We start from the raw sequence: 21,468 nt of genomic DNA, 5'->3' as shown, positions 1-21,468 counted from the left end.
AGCAGTTTAAAAAATACTTTATGGTATATTAATTGATTAAACACATCTAGTTTGTATACTTAAGTGGTGAGATGAGACTAAGAAAATTTATCTCAAGAACTGGTATAAAAAAAAATCACAGCACTTTCTAGTGAATTTTACTTTATATACAAATTCACAATCAAGTCATCATACTTGACAAAACTGAGACAAAAGAATCAGTACACATATTGTGTATGTCTGAGACAGTATGATTTTGGTCTGCTAAGCTTTGAATATTTGCTTAAAATCTGATATCTTACTTAAAACATGTTTAGTTTTCAGAAGAAAATAATAACTACAAAAATGTGCAAACTTTTCATTCTACACCATAACTATTTTTTAAGTAAAGCAAATTGCACTTTACTTTATGAATAAATATAACAAAAAAAATAAATCATTTTAAAACTGATAAATTTGAGCTGTGTTTTAAACTTCTGATTAGCAGATATTTTGTATCAGACATGAGTTTACACAATACTGAATAGCTTTATCTACAACAAGAGTAGAAGTTTAAGTCAAATAACAATGAGCATGGTTGCTATACAGTTGGGTGACAACTCGACGATCATGTCTGCAAGCAGCCTACCTGCCCAAACACTGGTGTTAAAGAGACAGTTGAATGGTAGAGATGACTTCTTGACCCTAAATTTGCCTTTTAATTTTATATCTGCACCTGAAATAATTTATACGCCCCCATTTTATAAATAAGAAAAAAGTAGGTTAGTTATTACTTCAGTTTTTATCCACAGCTTAAAAAGTGTTTCGATATTTCTCACAGAGTAACTTTCTGTGTTAAGTATTCTTTAATGTGAATTTATAGCCAAATTAAATCAGATTCAATGGGGACATTTGTTTGGGAAAAAAATAATTTGTTGTCAAACGACAAAACTAAAGGCTTATAAACTCATCAATTTGTTATTCCATTGTTTACAGAAAAATAAAAAATTAAATTTATAATAATAGAGAAATAAATTTATAATTAAGAATTAGTTCATACAACGAAAACAGCATCTTGCTCTCTAAATGAATTAAATTTCACAGTGAAATTACTTGTTACAAAATTGGCTTTATTTTAGTGTGTATGTGCCTTGTTTCTTTAAGAACTAAGCTGAAGGACCCTGTTTGGTCTATCTTAAATTCTTCCACCTTCATCTCAGAACTAGAGGCCATCATGGGGCAGAACCTCGATTGACTAACACACGACACCATCTTGAAAATTTTAATATATTAAATTCTTAAGTCGAACAAAAATAAAATATGACAATCATTATAAACATGTTGAAAATAAGTAGTAACAAAAATTAAAATTAGCTTTTAACTAATCGTCCTCTGGACACCCACTCGAAGGATCAATGAAATATGCAATATGTGCTTTCAGTAAGCTTTAATTGTAAATCAACTAAAACTGAATCTCTAAGGCATGAGCTTACACTTGGTCTTTGCTCCAGCTGCTTGTTCGTAACAACTTGGGAACTAGCGCACACTACACTAACCGAGGGCCAAGTTGTTAGGAAATAGTACATCTGCATAAATAAAACGTTCACACATTAATGGAAAGCACGATTTCCTTTACTTGATAAATAGATAAGATTACAATTTTAATTTACTTTTTCTGTAAAACTTACAAAAGCCAACCAACCTATGCATGAAGAGTATTTGGCATTTATGAAACTTATATTATATTAGTGTTCATTACATCGAAATGACGATATAAACGCATGAGAAAATAGTTATATATATTTATTCGAGTTGATGTTTTTATGTTAACGCCATACGTAAATTTGAGGACAGAATAAAAGAAATGTCGGTACTTATAAATAAAAATAGGTTTAATATGAAGGAAATGACTGATTACACGAGTAGAGAGAACTTTCTAAGAGCGGACCCTTCCTTCGATATTTGAAAGCAAAATTTTGAGCATCTCTATGTGGTAGGCAGGCGAAAATTTGATTCGATCTAAGGAAGGTGTTTGTCTTGGAAAGTTCCGGAATATGTAGAGCACAACAGCAAAAACCATTCACATTTTGCGTCACGTTTAGACAACACTTGAGTTGGGATCAACACTTCGTATACAACAGGACAGTCCAGATCTCGACTGAGGGGTAAAAAGCGACAAGTCAATTTAGCAAAAGAGTGATGTAACAAATTACAAAAATTCCATACAAATAACATAGTTTATTGTATAATAATAAAAGTATTTATCTAATCTCCCATAGTATAATTCTTGATGAACAAAACTGCATTTTTTGAGTGTAAAGAGTTCACATCTGTAATTTCTTCAATATAACATTGAAACAACTTCGATATCAAGACATACTGTGTGACACTAACCGTTATTTTACGGTCTAGAAAACGGACACAGTACAAATTCACAGAAATGACAAAGAGCCAATTAACAGAACACCCTGATCAAAAGTTCTTTCACAACACATCCACTTAAGAGATAGAAGTGTATGACACGGAAGTGTGACGTGTGCTGCGCGCAAAGTGATTGGTTCATGTATGGTAACGCCAAGCTGCGGGGAGAGCTCCATGTTTCTGTAAGCAAGTATGATCAAAGCTATGCCACGCTTTGCCACCTCTGCCTCGCTTTCTCTCCACTCCTCTACTTTCGTACAACAACACTCAACACTTTCAAATTATTTTATTGTAAATTTTATTGCATTATACATTAGTAGAACAAACAAGCTGTGCACTTCTAGATTTGTAATGTAAAGCCCAACAAGAAAACGTCTGTCAAAATAACATTTTACAGAAACAACAACAATGTTTGACAACAAACGAGGAGTACGAAATTTGTTTTTAAAACAATACGTTTGGAATAATAATAATAAATAAAACAAAAATGATTGGCATAGCTTTGGATATTTGCTAACATTCAGGTGTGTAGAACGGCGTATGCAAGTGAGTACAATGTTTTTACAATTGAGGGAGAAAAGAGGATTTGGGAGACTGGGACGGGGAAGGGGAGGACGGGGTAAGGAAATCAGTTGTCTCCGCCCTCCTGGGGTTCGTCCCCATCGCCTTGCGTGTCGGACGTCCATAACGTCAGGTTGTCTCTCAACAGCTGCATTATCAGGGTTGAGTCCTTGTAGCTGTCCTCGTTTAACGTGTCCAGCTCAGCGATTGCATCGTCAAACGCCTGTACAAACACGCACACAATGATACAGATCAGGTTGTACAATGGCCATCTCAAATAAAATATGAAGACATGTAATTCTCAAATAAAGGCTGTCAATTTATACTGAAATACTGCCAGTTCTTCTTGCTACAGTGCAATTTTTATATACCATTTATGAAGCTACTACAGATGTTTTGACTCAAATCATTTGCTACCAGGTGAATGTTGATTGCAATATCTGCGCAAAGCCTTCTCTTGCCTGTTGTTAAGTGCACACCATGATTAGATTCGATTTTTGGGTGCAAAATTGATCTTCAGTTGCAGAAATAGAAAATTTGTAGATTAATGCCCAGATAAAAAACACAGTGGCAAGCATTTTTCAAGGGGGGAAGGTGTAAATATTATTTTGGTCGGTTTCATGTAAAATGTGAAACCCTTAACAAACTAAGATGTGCGATCCAAACTCTATGATGCAGGAAACTGTAGTCCAGCTTAATCCTCATTTCTAATGTACACCTTGTGACTACTCTACATACTTGCATCCAGTGACTACTTTCTCTTATTTCATATAGCAATGAATTAAACATCACCGAGCAAATTACAAATACATCTAAAGAAACTGGTAAAGCGTTGTAAAGTGTTTATAAATTAATGACAATTGTTTGTAAAAGCAAGTTAGGAATGCAGTAAACTAATGTGTTGAACAAATATTTTCACACAAGTTTAGACTAAACAAGCCTTACTTTAGAAATACACTAAATACTTTACCACTGCAGTGTAATCAGGTAGACAAAACTACTTGTTGAGTTAATATACAGAATTAATTATAAGAAACAACTTCATAATGTTATCCTTTAAGATTAAATAAACAGTATTACACTTGAAAAAGACTAACTTTCAGAATTGTGAATATTACTGAACAATCTGAGATTTATAGGATACCATTACAATCATTCAATCTCATACTCAATGATACTCGAATATACCAAATGGCAGTGATCTTAATCTATTTGGCAGTACATTCAATAATATTGGTCCAACTGGTGTTAAGTTGTTTGACATAATCATATAAAGTAACAGTTTATACAAAACTAAATAAGGGACTGTCATAATATGAAGTTCTTGAAATTATTGTTTAAATGCATCTTTTTAACCAATACCAGAGATATAACGTACTGCTTTTTTAGTATCAATAAAATGTTTATTAATGTTATTTTTAAATGTATTTCCCCATATTTCAATATTATAAACCAATTGAGAGTAAACGTATGCATAACATACTGTACTATTCACCATCATAAATACATTAATTTTGTATGATTAATAAGACATAGCTAGTGTTAAACTTAGACTAAAGATAATAATAACACTACATGCACTAGACTACTTGTTGTTAGTCTGGTTGGTTGGGGGTCGGGAACATTCTAGTCGCTAGGAGTGCCTCTTGTGCCAATTTTATCCTATTATCACACCTTCCAGTGGAACAGTCAACATAGTCAATCATGTGTTTATAAGGGGGGTAGGGGGTAGGTGATGGTTTGTTGTAAAGGACCAACATCATTGTAATCTGTAATGATTCTTAGAGTAACTGTTATTTTGTAGATATTCATTCCTACAGTTAGGATTAATCACAATTGATTAATCAATAATATATGAGGATTTTTAGTAGTATTTATAACACGTATAAAAAAAAGATTAGTTACACAAATCAAATCCAATTTTATTAAAAAGCTTATTATTGGCAATACCCAGACAATATTTAAGGAATATTTCTAGTTTTAACTAAAAGGAATAAAAGAAAGCACAAAATTTAAAGAAAAGATCAAATTAAACCCTAACCTAATTTGTATTTAAGATGCATCCAGTATGTTATTGTTAAGTAACTGAAGATATTATAATGAGGTAAAGAAATTAAGAGTATGATCCAAGAAAATATATAAAATGTAATAAAAACTAAACAATTATAACAGTACTTAGATTCGGGTCTAAATTGTTTAATTTTTACATATAAAATTGGGGTCTCTATCCAAAGGAAACTATGGCAGCTCTCTTTGTCACATCGAAGGAAGTAGTATCGCCATATCTGGTCTGTCGGCTTACAGGCCATATAGCGGATTGACTCTCCCAGATAAGCTCGGTCGGCCACTAATTGTAGCCCACTGTACTACAGTTTTAAACATTTGTTATATGAAAAATCCTTTTTAAGACATGGCTGGAAACATCTGCAACTCAGCTAAATAACAAACTTAATTTATTATTGCAACATATACCACAGTAAGTAAACACTGCTGTTGTGTTCTTTTTATCAAATTTGTTCTTTTTATCAAATTGTCATTGTCTCTCTCAAAAGATCTGCAAATCTCAGTTACTAAATGAAGTTAATTGTGATACTTGCAGCATATACCATAGTAAGGAAACACTTCAGTCGTCTTTTTATCCTATTGTGATTGTCACTCTCAAAAGATCTGCAACTCTCAGCTACATAGAGAATTTAAAACATTTTTTGCAGTTTTTTTTCTTTTAAACTAGTTGTCATTATCACTGGTGAGGCAAAAAATAAAAATATGTCTATAATTTGATTACATTGAGAGGTCTACTACAGACAATTTGTATTTAAATTTTCCAAAAAAACATTTTTTAATTTCCATTTACATGGACAAAACAATAGGGTTTTGGTATTTTTATAGAAAAGAATATGTAGCCATACAAAAATATGTATCTGCTCATAAACATTGTAAGCGTTCAATACAATATGTTACAGTAATTGAAATACTCATAGTTCAGGTAAAAACATTTTAAAAATCAAAATCAGAGTGAAGTACATGGTTTAGAAATCACCCAATAGGAGCTTGGAATGGTAGAGCCTGCTGAGTTGATGGGACAATTTTTATCTGTGATTACAGGTGAGCTAGTGAGGAATTTGTTATGACCACACAGAGGCCTGCCGAGCTTTAAGGGTTAATTATAACAATAAAAGACAAGAATTTGATTTTTTTAAATAAAAATAATCAAAAACATTAAATCTGCTTGGACAGGAATGCTTGATTCATATTTATTTATGAGATGAGAGAAGAGACCAAGTTAGTAAAGTTTTTATATATCCTCTGCATTTCCTATGAAGATATGTATGTATTTAATGTAAAATATGTATTTGTTAAATTAATATTTACTTCTTTTTTCAATGTTTTTTGTTCTATGCAATTAACTGTGAATAGATTTTGATACCTTTAGTTTTGATTTACTTTTTTATCAATAATAGAATCATCTTGGGTTAATAAAACAATTTTTATGTAAAGGCTCACGCTAACAAAATCAGAGAAAAAACCAGGTACAAACATGCACTGAGGTCAATGTTGTATTGGAGGGTTAGTAACCAATGTCAGTCAGTCCTCGTTTTACCTGCTTCGCCAGATGGCAAGCTCTCGCCGGGGAATTTATTATCTCGTAATAGAAGACCGAGAAGTTGAGGGCTAGCCCCAACCGGATGGGATGTGTCGGTTGCATTTTTGACTTGGCAATGTCAAACGCCTCTTGGTATGCTTTTTGTGAGTCCTCCACCACAGCTAAATGCAACAACTCAATAATTCTACTGATAACATAAAAATATAATTGATTTAAGCTGCTTGAAAGTGAATAAGTACAAGACTATGAAAGCTGAAATATTCACTTTCAAGCCAGGGGAACATGTACGACCACCAACCAAACCAGCCCCAACCAGACATCCAGACCTAGAATAAACAGACCTGTTTTGCTAACTGACAAGCTTTGTCAGGTGAATTGAGGATTTCATAGTAGAACACTGAAAAATTGAGTGCAAGCCCCAGCCTGATTGGGTGTGTTGGCTGCATCTTGGCTTTGCTGATTTCGAACGCATCCTGGTAGGCTTTCTGTGAATCTTCTACTACAGCTGTCAACAAAGTTCTCTCATATTATCACACTTTAAGTCAAATACAGTCCATTTCAAAGACTAATATAAACTAAATTATATATTAATTATAATATTTGTACTAAAACAATTAGATCTTTTTTCTTTGTGGATATTTTAAACACCATTAAATTAAAATTCATGTATTAAACTTTTTCATTACGCAATTCAACTAGTTTTTCCTTGTTTATAAAATAAAGAAATTAATTTACCAAATTCCAAATAGAAAATTACAATTCAAAAGGTAATAAAAAAATTAATCCAAGAAACGAAAACAAAATAATAAACCTCTTATTCAAATAATGTTTTATAGTACGTACATAAAAGATCATAGTAAAGTGCATAATATCATGTTACAGTTACAAATTTTCCAAGTAATGATTTATATTAAAAAAAAAACACACACACATTTCAATAAAATGTCATTTCCTTTAGTCCTAATTCATGTAATTTCAGTACTTTGACAAATTCCTATATATATCATGAGCAGTTTTCCTTCCTGGATACAAAATTTCCCATAACTATTACTAAAAAAAAGCCTATAATTATTTGCAGTTTTCTGAGACTTCATAGTTTAAAAAAAAAACCTATTAATTAAAATGGGACAAACAGCTAGTTGCATCTGAGTAGAATTTGTTTCCATAATAGTCAAATCAGTAAAATATGATCTTTTTAGTGCTTATAGCTAAAAAAGTTTAGAAGCAATTGTTAAAAAATAGTTTTTATAAGTAATTTGAAACTTTTACAGTAGTTTATTTATGAAGCAGAATTGTTATTCAAACCGTAATAAAACATCTTATGATTGATTGTTATTATGTGTACAAAATTACGGGATTGATACAATGGAGACTCACCGTTCCTTGTGTCCCCTGTGGCGACCTCTGCCAAGTACCTGTAGTAGTCTCCCTTCATTTTCAGGTAAAATACTTTACTTTCGGCATTGCTTGCCTTTGGAATTAGGTACCTGTCCAACAGACCCTGTAAAACAAGAAAAGGTTTCTTGTTAATAATATTAAATTATTTTAAATTATTATTCTGTTAAATCACACATTATAGAACATTTGTATGTCAGTGCATAAATGTATATTCAGCATTTTCACACATGTTTCTCATAAATGTCATCAGCATACATGAAGATTTGGATTTTTGATGCGAGTACTGGAAGATCATTGCAACAGATCAGGAAGAGAAGTGCTCCCAGACTGGACCCTGAGAAACCCAAGAGAAGTGACTTTACCATATTTTTGATTTTCACATTGTCATCCACTTCTGACATTGTTTAATGGTTTTTCATGGACTTTATCCAGTTTAGACCTACTATGACAATTCCACAGAACTTGTTTTTCCACCATTACGTTGGTAATTGACAAATACCTTACACAGATCGCAAAAAAACACGACAGTAATTCCGTCACCTATCCACAGCACCGGCCACTCTACCAACAAATTGTAAAATGGTATCAGTTGTGTTTTTCACTGTGAAATGGGAGAGGGATAAAATATTATAGGTTATCCAAGTTGAGTGGGAATGGTATTCCCCATTAACTGCACAATGCCTGTGGGGCATAGGACTAATTTCTTCCATTCCACATTTGTTGTATTGTGAGCTCACTGTGCCTCAAGCACTCTTGTCCAGTATATCAAACTTTCACCACTCCTTGGGACGTAAGAGGTATTGAAGTTTGTTAGCATCAAAGTTGGCTTGCATTTAGTTTTTCAGTTTGTGTAAAAAAACTAATTTTAACGTTCTTCTTAAAACCTTGTGTTTCTTGTTTGTGGTTGTCTGAGAATAAATCGCGAGTTTCATTTTGGTTAAAATTATCATTAAATAGATGTATGTAAATCTGACAAAAGATCATACATCTGGGTTTTCCAGAATCTGCATTGCAACTTATCCTATGAGCGCACACATACTACATTACGCTCTAAGCATTCATGTGATAGTCTATTTTTTAAGAGGTATTCAAAACAAATAATTAAAACAATATAATTTACAGACATTTAAGTGTTCATATATTATATGAACACTTAATATTATATTTATTGAATGATGTATTAAGTCAGTAGAGTTAGTCTGTGTAAAATTGCTTTATGGGCGTTATGATTACAGAAACTAACAATGTACTATGAGTGACTGACTGGTATTGTGCTACTGGGGACCAAGTCATGTGAGTAGGCCAGTCAGTAATTGCAAACATCCTGCCTAGTAGTTCTACTGTATTGTACAGATATCACACCTTCTCAACACATCTTTACCAGCAAGCCTCCAAGAGGTTTTAGAGCAACATTGATCTTGGCTTACTTTAGTTTTTTACTCAAAATTGCAATTAGTGACAGTAAAGATATACCCCCCATAAAATTTTAGAAGAGAAAATTTTAAAACAATATCTTGTATAATTAAACTAAGCTCATAACTGGCTGTTAATAATTTTATGAAGCAATTCTTCATATCAAGCCAGAAACATAAATTAGCCGAATTAGGGCTTGCTAACTCAAAATTTAATGCATTTACGATCTAAACTTTAAAAAATGAAACTAGTTTAGTTGAGTGGGATATCAAATGTATGGTCTTTTCTTCCTTGATTTGAAATATTCTACTGGTTTTAAAAACAAAGTTTTAAGTGCTAGAAACATACAATAATATTTTTCAACTCTTTTGTTCAGAAACATGGAGAATGCTCTGGCTAAATATATCTGAAGTGTAATAAAATTTATTAAAGTTTCTTGCTATGACGTAAATAATTTTAGAACTCCATGATAGCATATGTGTATGTTGAGGTAGTCTGTAAAATTGTTGGTTTTAAAACTTATTGTTTAAAAACAGGGAAAATATATACATATAAAAAAACCTTAATAATTTTGGACAGCTAAACATCATGTACATAATAATTTTGCCACGCCCAAGTGAAAATACTTGTTCTGATAACATGAGGTACAACCACTAATGGTGTCAAAATTGTGTAAATATGATCGTACTACAAGATTATTATTACTATGTCACTCATTGACTGACAGGATAAAAGTTACTGTGATGAACATTTTTATTTGTGAAACAATGAGAACAAGACAGATGTTACAGCTGCTGATACTAGACTCTATACATAGATTATATTGGATGGTTAGCTGGTAGTACGAACTAACATCTTGGCATTGTTCCACTTCTTATGAAATAATCCAATAGCAGAATGATGCCATATGTAACATAGAGAACAATACAGATGTTAAAGCTGCTGATACTTGACTATAGGTAGATTATATCAAATGGTTAGCCAGTACAGTACAAGCTATCATTTTGGCATTACTCCACTTTTTATTAAATAATGCAATTAGCCGAATGATGTTAAAATATGTAACAAGCATAATATGGTATCAAAGTTTCAATTAAACATACAACATCACTACACAATACAAAAGTATTTTTCCTTTATGTTGTGTTAGGGGGTTTTAAATTGTATTTCTTGTCAACTAAAAATGCATGCTATGTTAATCCAACCCAAAATGACATTATACACAAGAACATGATGCAACAAAAACAAAGCAAAATTTAATATATCAATAATTAATTTTGTCAAATTTTAGTTGGAGATTAAAGGTGTACAAAGAAGAAATTACACCCTTTTTTGTAGATAAAACAGAATGTAAATCATAAACCAACATGGGCAAAATCTACAACACTAAAAAATTTCTTTCAATATAATATGGATAGATTTAATTTAAATATTCCAGTTGCTTTATTGATGAGTAAGATATGAAATAGACTAGTCTATTTCCTGTGCATTAGAATTAAACTAATAAATTCTAATTTAAGAAAATAATGTTATACCTTTTTTATTTAATGTACTAGCAATTTTTGGGTTCTGGTAGCCTTAATCTTAGATATTTCTTAAATGCTGGTATAAGAATCAATGTAAGGATATATGTATTTAATTTCAGAATCCAATCAAATTTATTTATGCTAGCAATTACCTGCTGTGAATTACAAATCTTTGACAATTTCTATAATTTAGGATCAATAAAAGAAAAAGAATAAGATAATTAAATACAGTATTTCCTTCTTTTAACAATACAATTAATGTTACTGTGAACAATTTGTAATTTTGTCCATAATTTTGTTTATGAACATTTCCTAAAGATTTGACTTCAATATTTAAAAGTTTTCAAAATAGCTGTCCAAACGTGTGCTGAAAGTATCACACCCAGACCCATAAACGTGTTTAAATGCATTTTTACATGTTTGGATTCACCTGGTAAGTTTAATAAGTTTTAATTCCACACTTGAAATCGTAAAATTAATTTGAAGTGCTCAACTTGCCTAGTATGATAAGTACGAGTGACGGAAAACAAGTTCAGTTTTATTTTATGGTAATATAACAATTGTACCTAACACATTTTGGTATATATAACAAATGGAATCGAAGAAGTAAAAATATAAATTACAAGTCTGAGCAATATCTTACTCCGGACAGTCATTAATCTACAAATAATTTACCAAGTAATGCTATAAAAAAAACTTAAATTAGTTCCATACCAAATGACATGACATCAGTTCACAATCTAAAACTGCAAAATTTTTTAAAGTTATTATTTGAATGAGTAACTGCAGTACAACTGTTCTGAATGAACTGACATTTCCAACTCTCGTGTTTTTAATTGCAATTACCTAAATCCGCAGCATGTTAAAAATAAATGTGTGATGAAAAAAATCTGGATTTGAAATTTAGATATGCACGTAAATATTGTAGTTATTATTGCAAATAAAAACTACGTAGTACTAATCAACCAAGGCTTTTAAAAATGGTGTTAATTTTGATTGAGAAAAAACGAGAAATTATTCCATATATAAATATATATATATATATATATAAAAGCCGAGAGAAATATCAGCGAGAAGAGGGGAGAGACGACGTACGAGACGTACGGTCGGTCGCGGTCGATGTAGGAGAGAAGCGCGTGCGGCGTGAGGCGGGCGTGCCCACCATGTGACTCATACGCCGCACTACGTCACTCAGCGCCGACTATCGACTTGCAACACACGACTGCCGGAATTTCTATTGAAGAAAAGTGCATTTTTCGGTAACGTATTTATAAAACTCCTTTTAAAATTCCAATACTTCATACTATAGAAACTTACAAGACGTATAGATCCAGTTTCCTATTTGAATTACTACGTGCTTCTTTCAATGTATATTTACGATCGTACTCCTTACAGATCTGTCTGTCTGAAAAAAAAATCAATTGACGATCACTGACCATGAATGCAAAAGCCAACAACGATATTCACAACAGGATCGAGATGTTACAAATATTAGTTAATAATCGGTAAGGAACTCTCAAACTTACAACAAACCCGTGAGAATTACAACGACTAAATATTATAAATTCTGTGAATGTGATCCAAAATGAAAACTAACAAGTAGGCTAACATATGACGAACAAATAATCTACATTAACGCATTTTATTAAAATGAGGTAAAGATGAAATACGTGTGTATTTTAGGAGAGTAAAATCTGAATGGAGTACTACGAAATCATTTAAAGTCAAATGTAACAAATTATGTAACAATGTGGTCGAGCCCTGCCTGACACGTCACCCGCCGTGCTGGCGGTGTTCTCATACCCATCACCGAGTATACCTTCCGGTACCTTCTGCACGTATTAAACGGATTTCACAATTAATTATAAAATATAACGCAGTTCGATATCGTTACAATAGTCCGAGTTGAGTGGCCGCTGCTAGACAATGGTGGAGTGGGTGGGAGCAACGACACGGCTGCGGCACATTCGCCCAGAGCGTCACACTTCCACACCTCTCTCACATCCTGCTTCTGCGGCTACATACATACGTCATCGCCTGCCTGCTGCCTCATGGCACTAACAGTCAATACTAATTACTTGGGATAGAGTACTGATCTCGGTTAATATCGCGAATTTTATTTAACACTGAAAACTAAGGTACCATAACCCTATCTACGGCGAAAAGTCCGAAAGCTACATACAAAAAACAGATGAAATAAAAAGATAAAGAACAAATCTGAGGAAATAATTTTAAGTTTTGACTACACCAATAACCGCTAACCGCGTGATACAGGACTTGCTCGGCAACCATTAATGGAAGTAGTGGTTGGTCAGCGTAAATTAATAACACAAATGTCTGCCGGAAGGCTTGCTATAGTATGGCGTCACAAGATCACGTTTAGAACCTACCTACTAAATATGTAGAGATATCGCAACGATCTATAACGCACGCAAGATTAGTAGGGTGAGTAGAACATTCACGTATTAGTAGTTAAATCGGGGATGTGGGTGATGGATGTCCTCCTGATCGATCGACAGGCGCGGGCCGCGAGCTGGCCGGGCCGCCTCCCTTTCCTGGCGTATTGTGTCGCTTCCTGCGGTAGGGTGCCCTGGTCTGGCCTGGCCTGCCCTGCCCACTTCCCAATTACCGCACACACCGTACTTTTGTCTGACCTACACTGCTACACCGGACTATCCCACGGCAACTATACACCAACCTGACACCGGTACTTGTACTATATCTGACAAAAAAACTAATTAATTGCGAGACAAATATAAAAAACAGTACACCATCGTGTTGTCATACTACTCCATAATATGCAACCTTAAAAGGTTTCGGCGATTTTAACTACTGAATAAAAATAGCAAGATCTTTTCCTTGATAAAAGCGACAAGCTCGGGCTGAGCTGTATTGTAGATCGAAGTCAAAATGGAAGAAAACGTCACCTCTACCATGGCCCTTTGCCTCCATTATACAAGAAACTCTTATAAACACACTCATCAGGCCCCGGGCACGATACGAGCGGTGAGCGTCGAGCGTCGAGTGTCGAGCGGCACTCGAGCGTCACCAGAGCGGCGAGGGTGATCACGATACAAGCGGCGCGAGTGTGTTGCAATATGCCTTCGAATGAGGACCTAGTACATCTTCTGTTGCTATAGGAAAATTCAATGTTGAAAAGGCGTGTAGTTCGGGGTTGCAAGCGTGGGATAAAACGATGGGGAGTTCATCCAATTAACAGAAGAAGAGGGACTTATGGACAGTACCACCATCTCATCAAACAGTTGAAAAAGATCCAGAACGTTTTTTCCAGTACACTCGGATGAGCGTACCGACGTTTGATTTTATTCTAAATAGACTGAAGGGCAGACTGGAGAAGAAAAGAATCGGTTAATTGAGTATCACTGAGCTTCTTCAACAATGTCTTTTTTCTTAAGTTTTGCCGGAGGCTTACGTGGTTCTTACTCCTCTGCCATCTTGAATAGACTGAAAACCGTGGAAAGAAGCATGACTCATCTGAGCGTCGAGCGTCGTACAAAAAGTAATCGGGCAGGGTTTGGCGGTGCCTTCGACGCTAAGCGGCGCCGCTCACTGTCGCTCACCGCTCAAGTCTATTGTGACACCCCTCTTCACATTTGCACGACAACATATGGGGCCCGATTGCAAAGCGTTGGCAGAGCGGTGCCGCTCTGACGCTCGGCGCTCGACGCTCACCGCTCGTATCGTGCCCGGGGCCTTACTGTTCCGATTTGCTCATCCATTTCAACATTACTTATTACTTTGATGTAGATGAGCATGTGTGTTGAGGGCTCCTAACATATAATTAGCAGTACAGTGTTGCTTGTTTATGACTATTGCTATAATTACCAACATTTAGGACGCCGAAAGTAGAGTAACGGCAGAATATTAGGCAAATGTCGAGAAGACAAGAAAACCGTTATAAATTTTATTATACAATAATTTACACTCACTTATATGAAACAAATATCACCCTGCTCTTTTAATGATGGACATTCTTAACGTACACAAAATAAATACAGGTTTATGTAATCAATAAGGAAGATAAACTTAGGAGTGATTACAGAGTCCTAAATTAACTGGCGTTTTGTCTGCTGGATAAAAATAGCGATAATAGAAAAGCACGGCTATAGGTAGGTAAGTCAGAGTAGGTTTCCAAGTGCATATAAATCAGAAAGTATAGTTCCTAATAAAATAATAAGTACTCATTTAAACGTTTTCGAATTATTCACATTTTGTGAATTGCTGACAACTGCACGTAACTTCCGTGGTATCGAGCAATAGCAAGGTTGGGAGCCCTAGCCCGGTGTATAAACCAACGCTGGGTCTGGAGAAGGGGTCGTAGATTGAGAGCGATTATCAGGCACGGCACGCGCGCCAGCTGTGGCAGTCTAAACAGGGAAAGAATGGAATTCTCCTGGTCTCGCCTGGGCGTGGGTGTTTAGTTATGCTGTAGGCCTACTATTACACAGCACTCTCGCTATCTCTCACTGAGTCAGCACACTCACTGCCTCACTGAGTCAGCATACTCACTGGCTCACCTCAAGTGCGCAACATGTGTCAGCCCACACACCTCAGTCCATTCAACATTCGTTTTATGTTAAATTTTACTTTATTCGCATCTTTGGCAATATATGCGAGGGCTTATCTTTACTAAATACTTTCTTCGATGTTTTTAGTGATGGAAGCCTCCCACTCCATAAACCTTAAAGTTCACACGCTCTTCGTATTAAATTAAATAATAGAACAGACCTTTTATGATTATAATTGATTTTTTTCTCAATCATACCAGAACCTAAAAAGCGCTGGGATCAATAAAATTTCCTTTTCAAATGAAATAACTCCCACAATTCTCTGACTAATCAATATAAGAACATAACAACCTTAATCTATTTTTTTTAACACGTGAATACTGAAAAAGTGTTAACTATTAACGTAAAATGGAAATATTACCGATACACCTAAATAAATATTTTAATAGTACCTTAAAATGAGACAACTCGAATAACTGTACAACCAAAACGATCTTTTAAATCATAATTTTAGACGATAAATTGCATCCACAAATTTTACCATAACCTTACTTCAAGTGTTTTCTTCTAAAAATGTAGAAAACCTCAACAATGCAACAAACAGATTATACATTCCAACAAATTGATATTGTGCGTTTTAGAATCAAACTGCTTTCAAAATTAATAGAAATAAATTCATAAATATATAGATACAAATTTTTAAATTATTTTGTGATATAAAAACGTTACAAGTTTTTAACATGCCCAGTCATTACAGTAAACATATAAGTGCTATAAATTGAAAGAACCCAACATAAAACTAAAAAAAATAAAAACGAGAAATTTATAAAAATCACAGTTTTCATAACGGGTTGATCTGGACTAGTTGTAATTTAAGACAGAACTTGCAAGAAACAATCCATTCACCGAAATTTCCGTTGCGTCAGGCATTCCTCAGTTGTTGGCATTTCGACAGCAGCGCGCGTATATAGTGGTGGACTCGGTGCTTACTGAGAAGCGAGTCTAGCCCGTACACTTGCATAGTCTTGCACAATGTTCAATATAAACTGGAGACAATATTCTTTGACTTTCGTAGTTTTGTACAATGTTCTACATCAACAAGAGATCCTATTGGACCAGCATAGTTGAACACAACGTTCAATATCAATAAGAGAGAATATTTGGGGATTACATAGATTTAGAGGAAAACATTAAATAAACATTTAATGGAACGTAACTTATTGAGAAAATCAAAACAGCACCTTAACTTCCAAGCTATGCTTTTGGATATCACCGCTTATTAACTGTGACTGACGTAAAATTCCGCTTGATGGTACAGTCACATTTAACTGTAAACCGATGTGGAAGAAGACACTTCAGTGATAAAGATAAATAACACGCACACGACGGTACTGTGCAGGATATCTAGGGGTATGACGTAGTCGCAGCTGCAAGGTCGGGTCAGCCAATAGGAAGTCGCCCGCTTGACGAAAACTCATGCACTCATGCGCAGTGACATTCACGCAGCTATGCACCATTGCTTCAGAGATTGGGGCGTATAATTACAAGATATGAAGTTCGGATTAAATAATGTGTTCAATGCCGCGTCCAGTTTTTAACACTAATTTTTAATTTGTTAATTTGAAAATATTATAATTTAGAGTAATAATATTTATAAACCACTTCATTTATATATAAACCCAATATCCTGAAAACAGCCTTTTTGCTGTTGAAAAAAAAACACTCAAATCGTGTGTAATGAAAAATACTCACGTCACTTGTAATACATTACAAATTAGAATTTAAACCTTTAATTACAAGATTTTCAAGAAATGTTAGTTTTTGAGTCAAAAAATCTATAATTTTATCCTATTACAATAGGAAAAATCAATTAAAATGAGTTCTAAACATACCCCAGTTTTTATTTTGTGCACGCTTTTTAGATAATATGCAACAAAAAGACCGTTTTAATTACTTCAAGTAAAATTTGCAGCAAATGTTCACACTAAAAAAGTATAGACAGTGGGTGTATTTATTATGTCATTCGCTTTAGAGGTTGTGACTAATCGGGGAGAACAATCAAAATAAAATCCACGTAACTAATCGGGGGGAACAATACAAATAAATCCACGTAACTAATCGGGGAAAACAATCCAAATAAAATTCACGTAACTAATCGGGGAGAACAATCCAAATAAATCCACGTAACTAATCGGGGAGAACAATCCAAATAAATCCAAGTAACTAATCGGGGAAAACAATAAAAAAAATCCACGTAACTAATCGGGGAGAACAATCCAAATAAATCCACCTAACTAATCGGAGGGAACAATCCAAATAAATCCACGTAACTAATCGGGGAGAACATCCTAATAAAATCCACGTAACTAATCGGGAAGAACAATCCAAATAAAACTCACGTAACTAATCGGGGAGAACAATCCAAATAAATCCACGTAACTAATCGGGAAGAACAATCCAAATAAATCCACGTAACTAATCGGGGAGAGCAATCCAAATAAAATCCACGTAATATGTAAGATACTTGAATATCGGCACGCCGAGTTCCCAAGCAGACACGTCACGGCAGTGGAGGTTGGCGCCTCACTCTCAACTCTCGACGAATCGTCGTTTATTTAGCAACTGTGCATTGTGTGCATCAGCATTTTTGACACTCAATACAATCGCATACCACGAGTAATTTCAAAAAATTGGTAAACATTTCTTGGTCAACACAAATTAGGTAACTGTGTGTACACGTAATTAATTTTGTGATCTGTAGTATGAAACAATGTTACATGAAATCAGTTGTTGAGGGCACTTTTTCTATCAGTACTCTTAAAACTGATGTGATTTTTTTAGCTTTTTACAGCCCAATGTATGATAAGTTGAAGATGACAAGCTTTTGTCTCAGTGACAAGTAAGATTTAATGTACTGCTGTAACAATTCACACACAGTTGTTGACAAAATCTTTAGAAAGTTGTAGGTATCACATGCGGGAAGGATAGATTTATCACTAGGAGAATTGTCAAAATTAAAAGCAAACAATACCAAACTAGACGTATTTTATTATTCCCCTGCACATCAGCAGTAAATATGCACGGGTTAGTTTGGGAACAAACCAAAACTAGAGATGGTCATATGCTAAATTCAGAGTTTTGGCAGCGTTGGAGCCTTGTGTAGCATTCAACAATTTTGCTTATTAGTCCTACAGTTTTAGATTTATTTCAGTTTAAACATCCGTAAAGTCTACTATTTTAAATGGATAATTAAAGCACATTTCAACAACACATTTGCCCAGTTTGGTGACAATTGGTTGCAACGTTTAGATGTGAAAATGCCAAATGGCGATTAACAGTTAAACTTAAGATAACCAGAATTAAACTATTGAACATTTGCTGATCAAAATATACAATCTTAAAAATATTTATCAAATCCAACATTGTAATAGACATTAATTATATGATTGCTAGATAAAACTTAGCAACAAATAACAAAACCACATAATACTTCTTTAATATTAAAACAATTCCTTCAATGATATTTCATCTACTCATACAGATAATTTATTTACATTACTGTAGTAAATACTGTCAAGTTTAACATACAGTCTACAAAGCAGAAACCAATCTTGACAGTGACACGAGATTGCAATATGAAATCCAATTGGAACTATAATCAGTGTCTAATTAATGAAAGATTGAATCGTTCTTACTTAGTTGGTTAAAACTTTAAAATAGAAATTGTGAAATCCCAGAAAAGACCGAACACAGAATTATATAAGCTGTAACAAAGGCTTGAGGTAATATATATATTACATAGACCTTTCTTCGAACAACCGAAAAACCAACAATCATTAATATTTCTCTAAAAATCTAAAATAAGCCGTCAAACATTCAATAAACAATCAGTCCAAAAATATTGGAGGTGATGCAAGTAAAATCCACCAATTAGCCAGGAAACTGAAACCTAATCTACCAAGCACAAACAAAGACGTACGGTACTGATAAAAAAATTAGAAACTTACCAAAACGTCATAACAGATGTCTCTGAGTTCCTTTTCGACCTTTTCTCTGTACTCTCTGGCCATCTGTTGTTTCCGCTCCGAGCCCTCCGTCTTCTGCTCTATGGAGGATATGACACGCCACGATGATCGGCGGGCGCCCACCACGTTCTTGTACGCCACGGACAGCAGGTTCCGTTCCTCGTTGGACAGCTCCACCCCTGTTTCGGTGACGGACTTCATCGCGGCCGCCATATCGTCATAGCGCTCCGCCTGCTCGGCCAGCTTGGCCCGCTGCACCACCTCTTCCTTGTCCACGGACATTTGTGTGTGCGAGTGGTCGATTTAGTCTACAACATGACAGAACACGACATTTAACAATAGCATCATCGTGCAAGTGTAAAGCAGGGTTTAAGCTGGGATTAAAAGTGTCCTAGCAAAAATGCTCGTCTTCTAGCACTCATTCAATAGTCTTGTGCATTAGTATTCCACGAAGATTACAATAATACTTATAGAAAAACAGTCTGCAGTTCTATAATACTAAACAAGTTTTGCTAAGAGGTTTTATTCAAAGCAGTACAGTTAGAAAATATTTTTTTTTCTTTATTGTAAAAATATATAAAAATCGAAGTCTTTTCTCAATTGAAAAGACTAAATCTCACATTTCAAAATAAAATCTGACTATAACAAACCTCAAATCTCTAGTACGAGTTACAAACGCCCAGACAACACGTTTAGAAGTGTACAAGGTGCGTTTTTGTTCGTAAATGTCAGCCACGGCGTTGTAGTATCAGTATTAGAACCGCTGTTATTGCAACAAGTATGGGCGTTTGTTGGATACTATCATGGCTCGCATCAAAAAGTATACAGATAACCTCGCTTAAAATTTGACCACAAACTAACAAGTTGAGCGAAAATCACGGGAGTTAAATCAAAATGTAAATTGTTTATTTCTGCTTCTAGAAATAAATCAATTTGTTTACAAACATTGAATTTAAGTTTTGTGCCAGTAAGAACAAAAATATTATACCTTTTTAGCGCTTTTCAACAGACTACAATTTTGAACATCCATAAGCAGGAAAACTTGTAAATCCTATTATGACCAAGTTTCATACAAGACATGTACAATAGTACTAACTTTGAGATTGTAATTTTAGAATTATATGAATCAAAGTTGTTGTCGAACCAGTTGTTTGTAAACCATTTTAAATTTTATTCTCGGCCGGGTTCGGTTACAAAATCGGCTTTGGTCACATCGCAAAATGCGATCTCAGCTTAAACCCTGGTGTAAACTAAAACAAGATATTAAAGTATGGATTCAACTAAACATCTGTTCATAGTGGAAATGCCGTGCCATCAACTGTTTTATATACATAAAAACCAAATTCATTGCTTGTATACATGATAATAATAATAATTCTTTAATGAAGTAAACATTTAAACTAAATGGTATGGTAGACTTTATTTCATAATATTAATACAAAAATAATAACCTAATCTTTCATAGGCCCAGTCCATTATATTATCAAACCCTCTCATTTTATAAAACATACACACTTATATCCGTATATTACTGTATGTATCTAATAATATATTTGTTTCTTTCGGATATAAAAAAGAGGAAATAAAATACTGAAAAATGGTTGAGTTCCTAATGCATAATAAAAACGTATATGCAAGGTATTAGCATAATATAACTTATATTTTATTATACGATAGTACTATTTAAATACCACAAAAAACACTATTAGGAATTTTAGATAAGCTCTCGATCAACAACTCTCTGGATGTCCTTAACGTTAAATCAAACACAGTAATTTTTCTACTGACAGTGGAAAGTACAAACTAAATATTTTTTTATTCTGCAAAGGGTTGAAAAGTAAGTTCCTAAACCCTCTCATACTCTACAATTAGGTTTTTTGATGGCCCAGTATATGTCTCATAAATGGAGACATGTGTAAGACCGTGGTTATAGTAGTAGTAGTTACGATGTTCCAACAATATTCTGGGTAGATAAAACATAGTAGACAACTTTATCACTGGTATCAAAATGATACATAAAATATAAACCTTTT

General features: G+C 34.1%; 1 protein-coding gene across 5 annotated transcripts in view; it reads right to left on the bottom strand.

Moving 5' to 3' along the window:
- Positions 1 to 1,388: 1,388 nt before the first annotated feature.
- The window catches only part of LOC124362126 (14-3-3 protein zeta), a 56,083-nt gene continuing 36,003 nt past the window's right edge, over positions 1,389 to 21,468 (bottom strand). For 4 of the 5 annotated variants that reach the window (XM_046816340.1, XM_046816342.1, XM_046816341.1 and 1 more), the window contains exons 2-5: positions 19,418 to 19,743; positions 7,922 to 8,045; positions 6,886 to 7,049; positions 1,389 to 3,163 (exon numbers count right to left, since the gene is read on the bottom strand). In XM_046816340.1, coding sequence (XP_046672296.1) covers positions 3,008 to 3,163; positions 6,886 to 7,049; positions 7,922 to 8,045; positions 19,418 to 19,717 — 744 coding nt within the window. In that variant the 5' untranslated portion in view covers positions 19,718 to 19,743 and the 3' untranslated portion in view covers positions 1,389 to 3,007. Of the gene's footprint in view, positions 3,164 to 6,541; positions 6,706 to 6,885; positions 7,050 to 7,921; positions 8,046 to 19,417; positions 19,744 to 21,468 lie in introns of all 5 variants that reach the window. The other variant, XM_046816343.1, reaches the window with a different exon arrangement.

The sequence above is a fragment of the Homalodisca vitripennis genome, chromosome 5 (assembly GCF_021130785.1).
Source record: "Homalodisca vitripennis isolate AUS2020 chromosome 5, UT_GWSS_2.1, whole genome shotgun sequence".
Taxonomy (NCBI): domain Eukaryota; kingdom Metazoa; phylum Arthropoda; class Insecta; order Hemiptera; family Cicadellidae; genus Homalodisca; species Homalodisca vitripennis.
The sequence above is the reverse complement of the archived record's forward strand: the minus strand, read 5'-3'. Positions and strand labels throughout refer to the sequence as shown.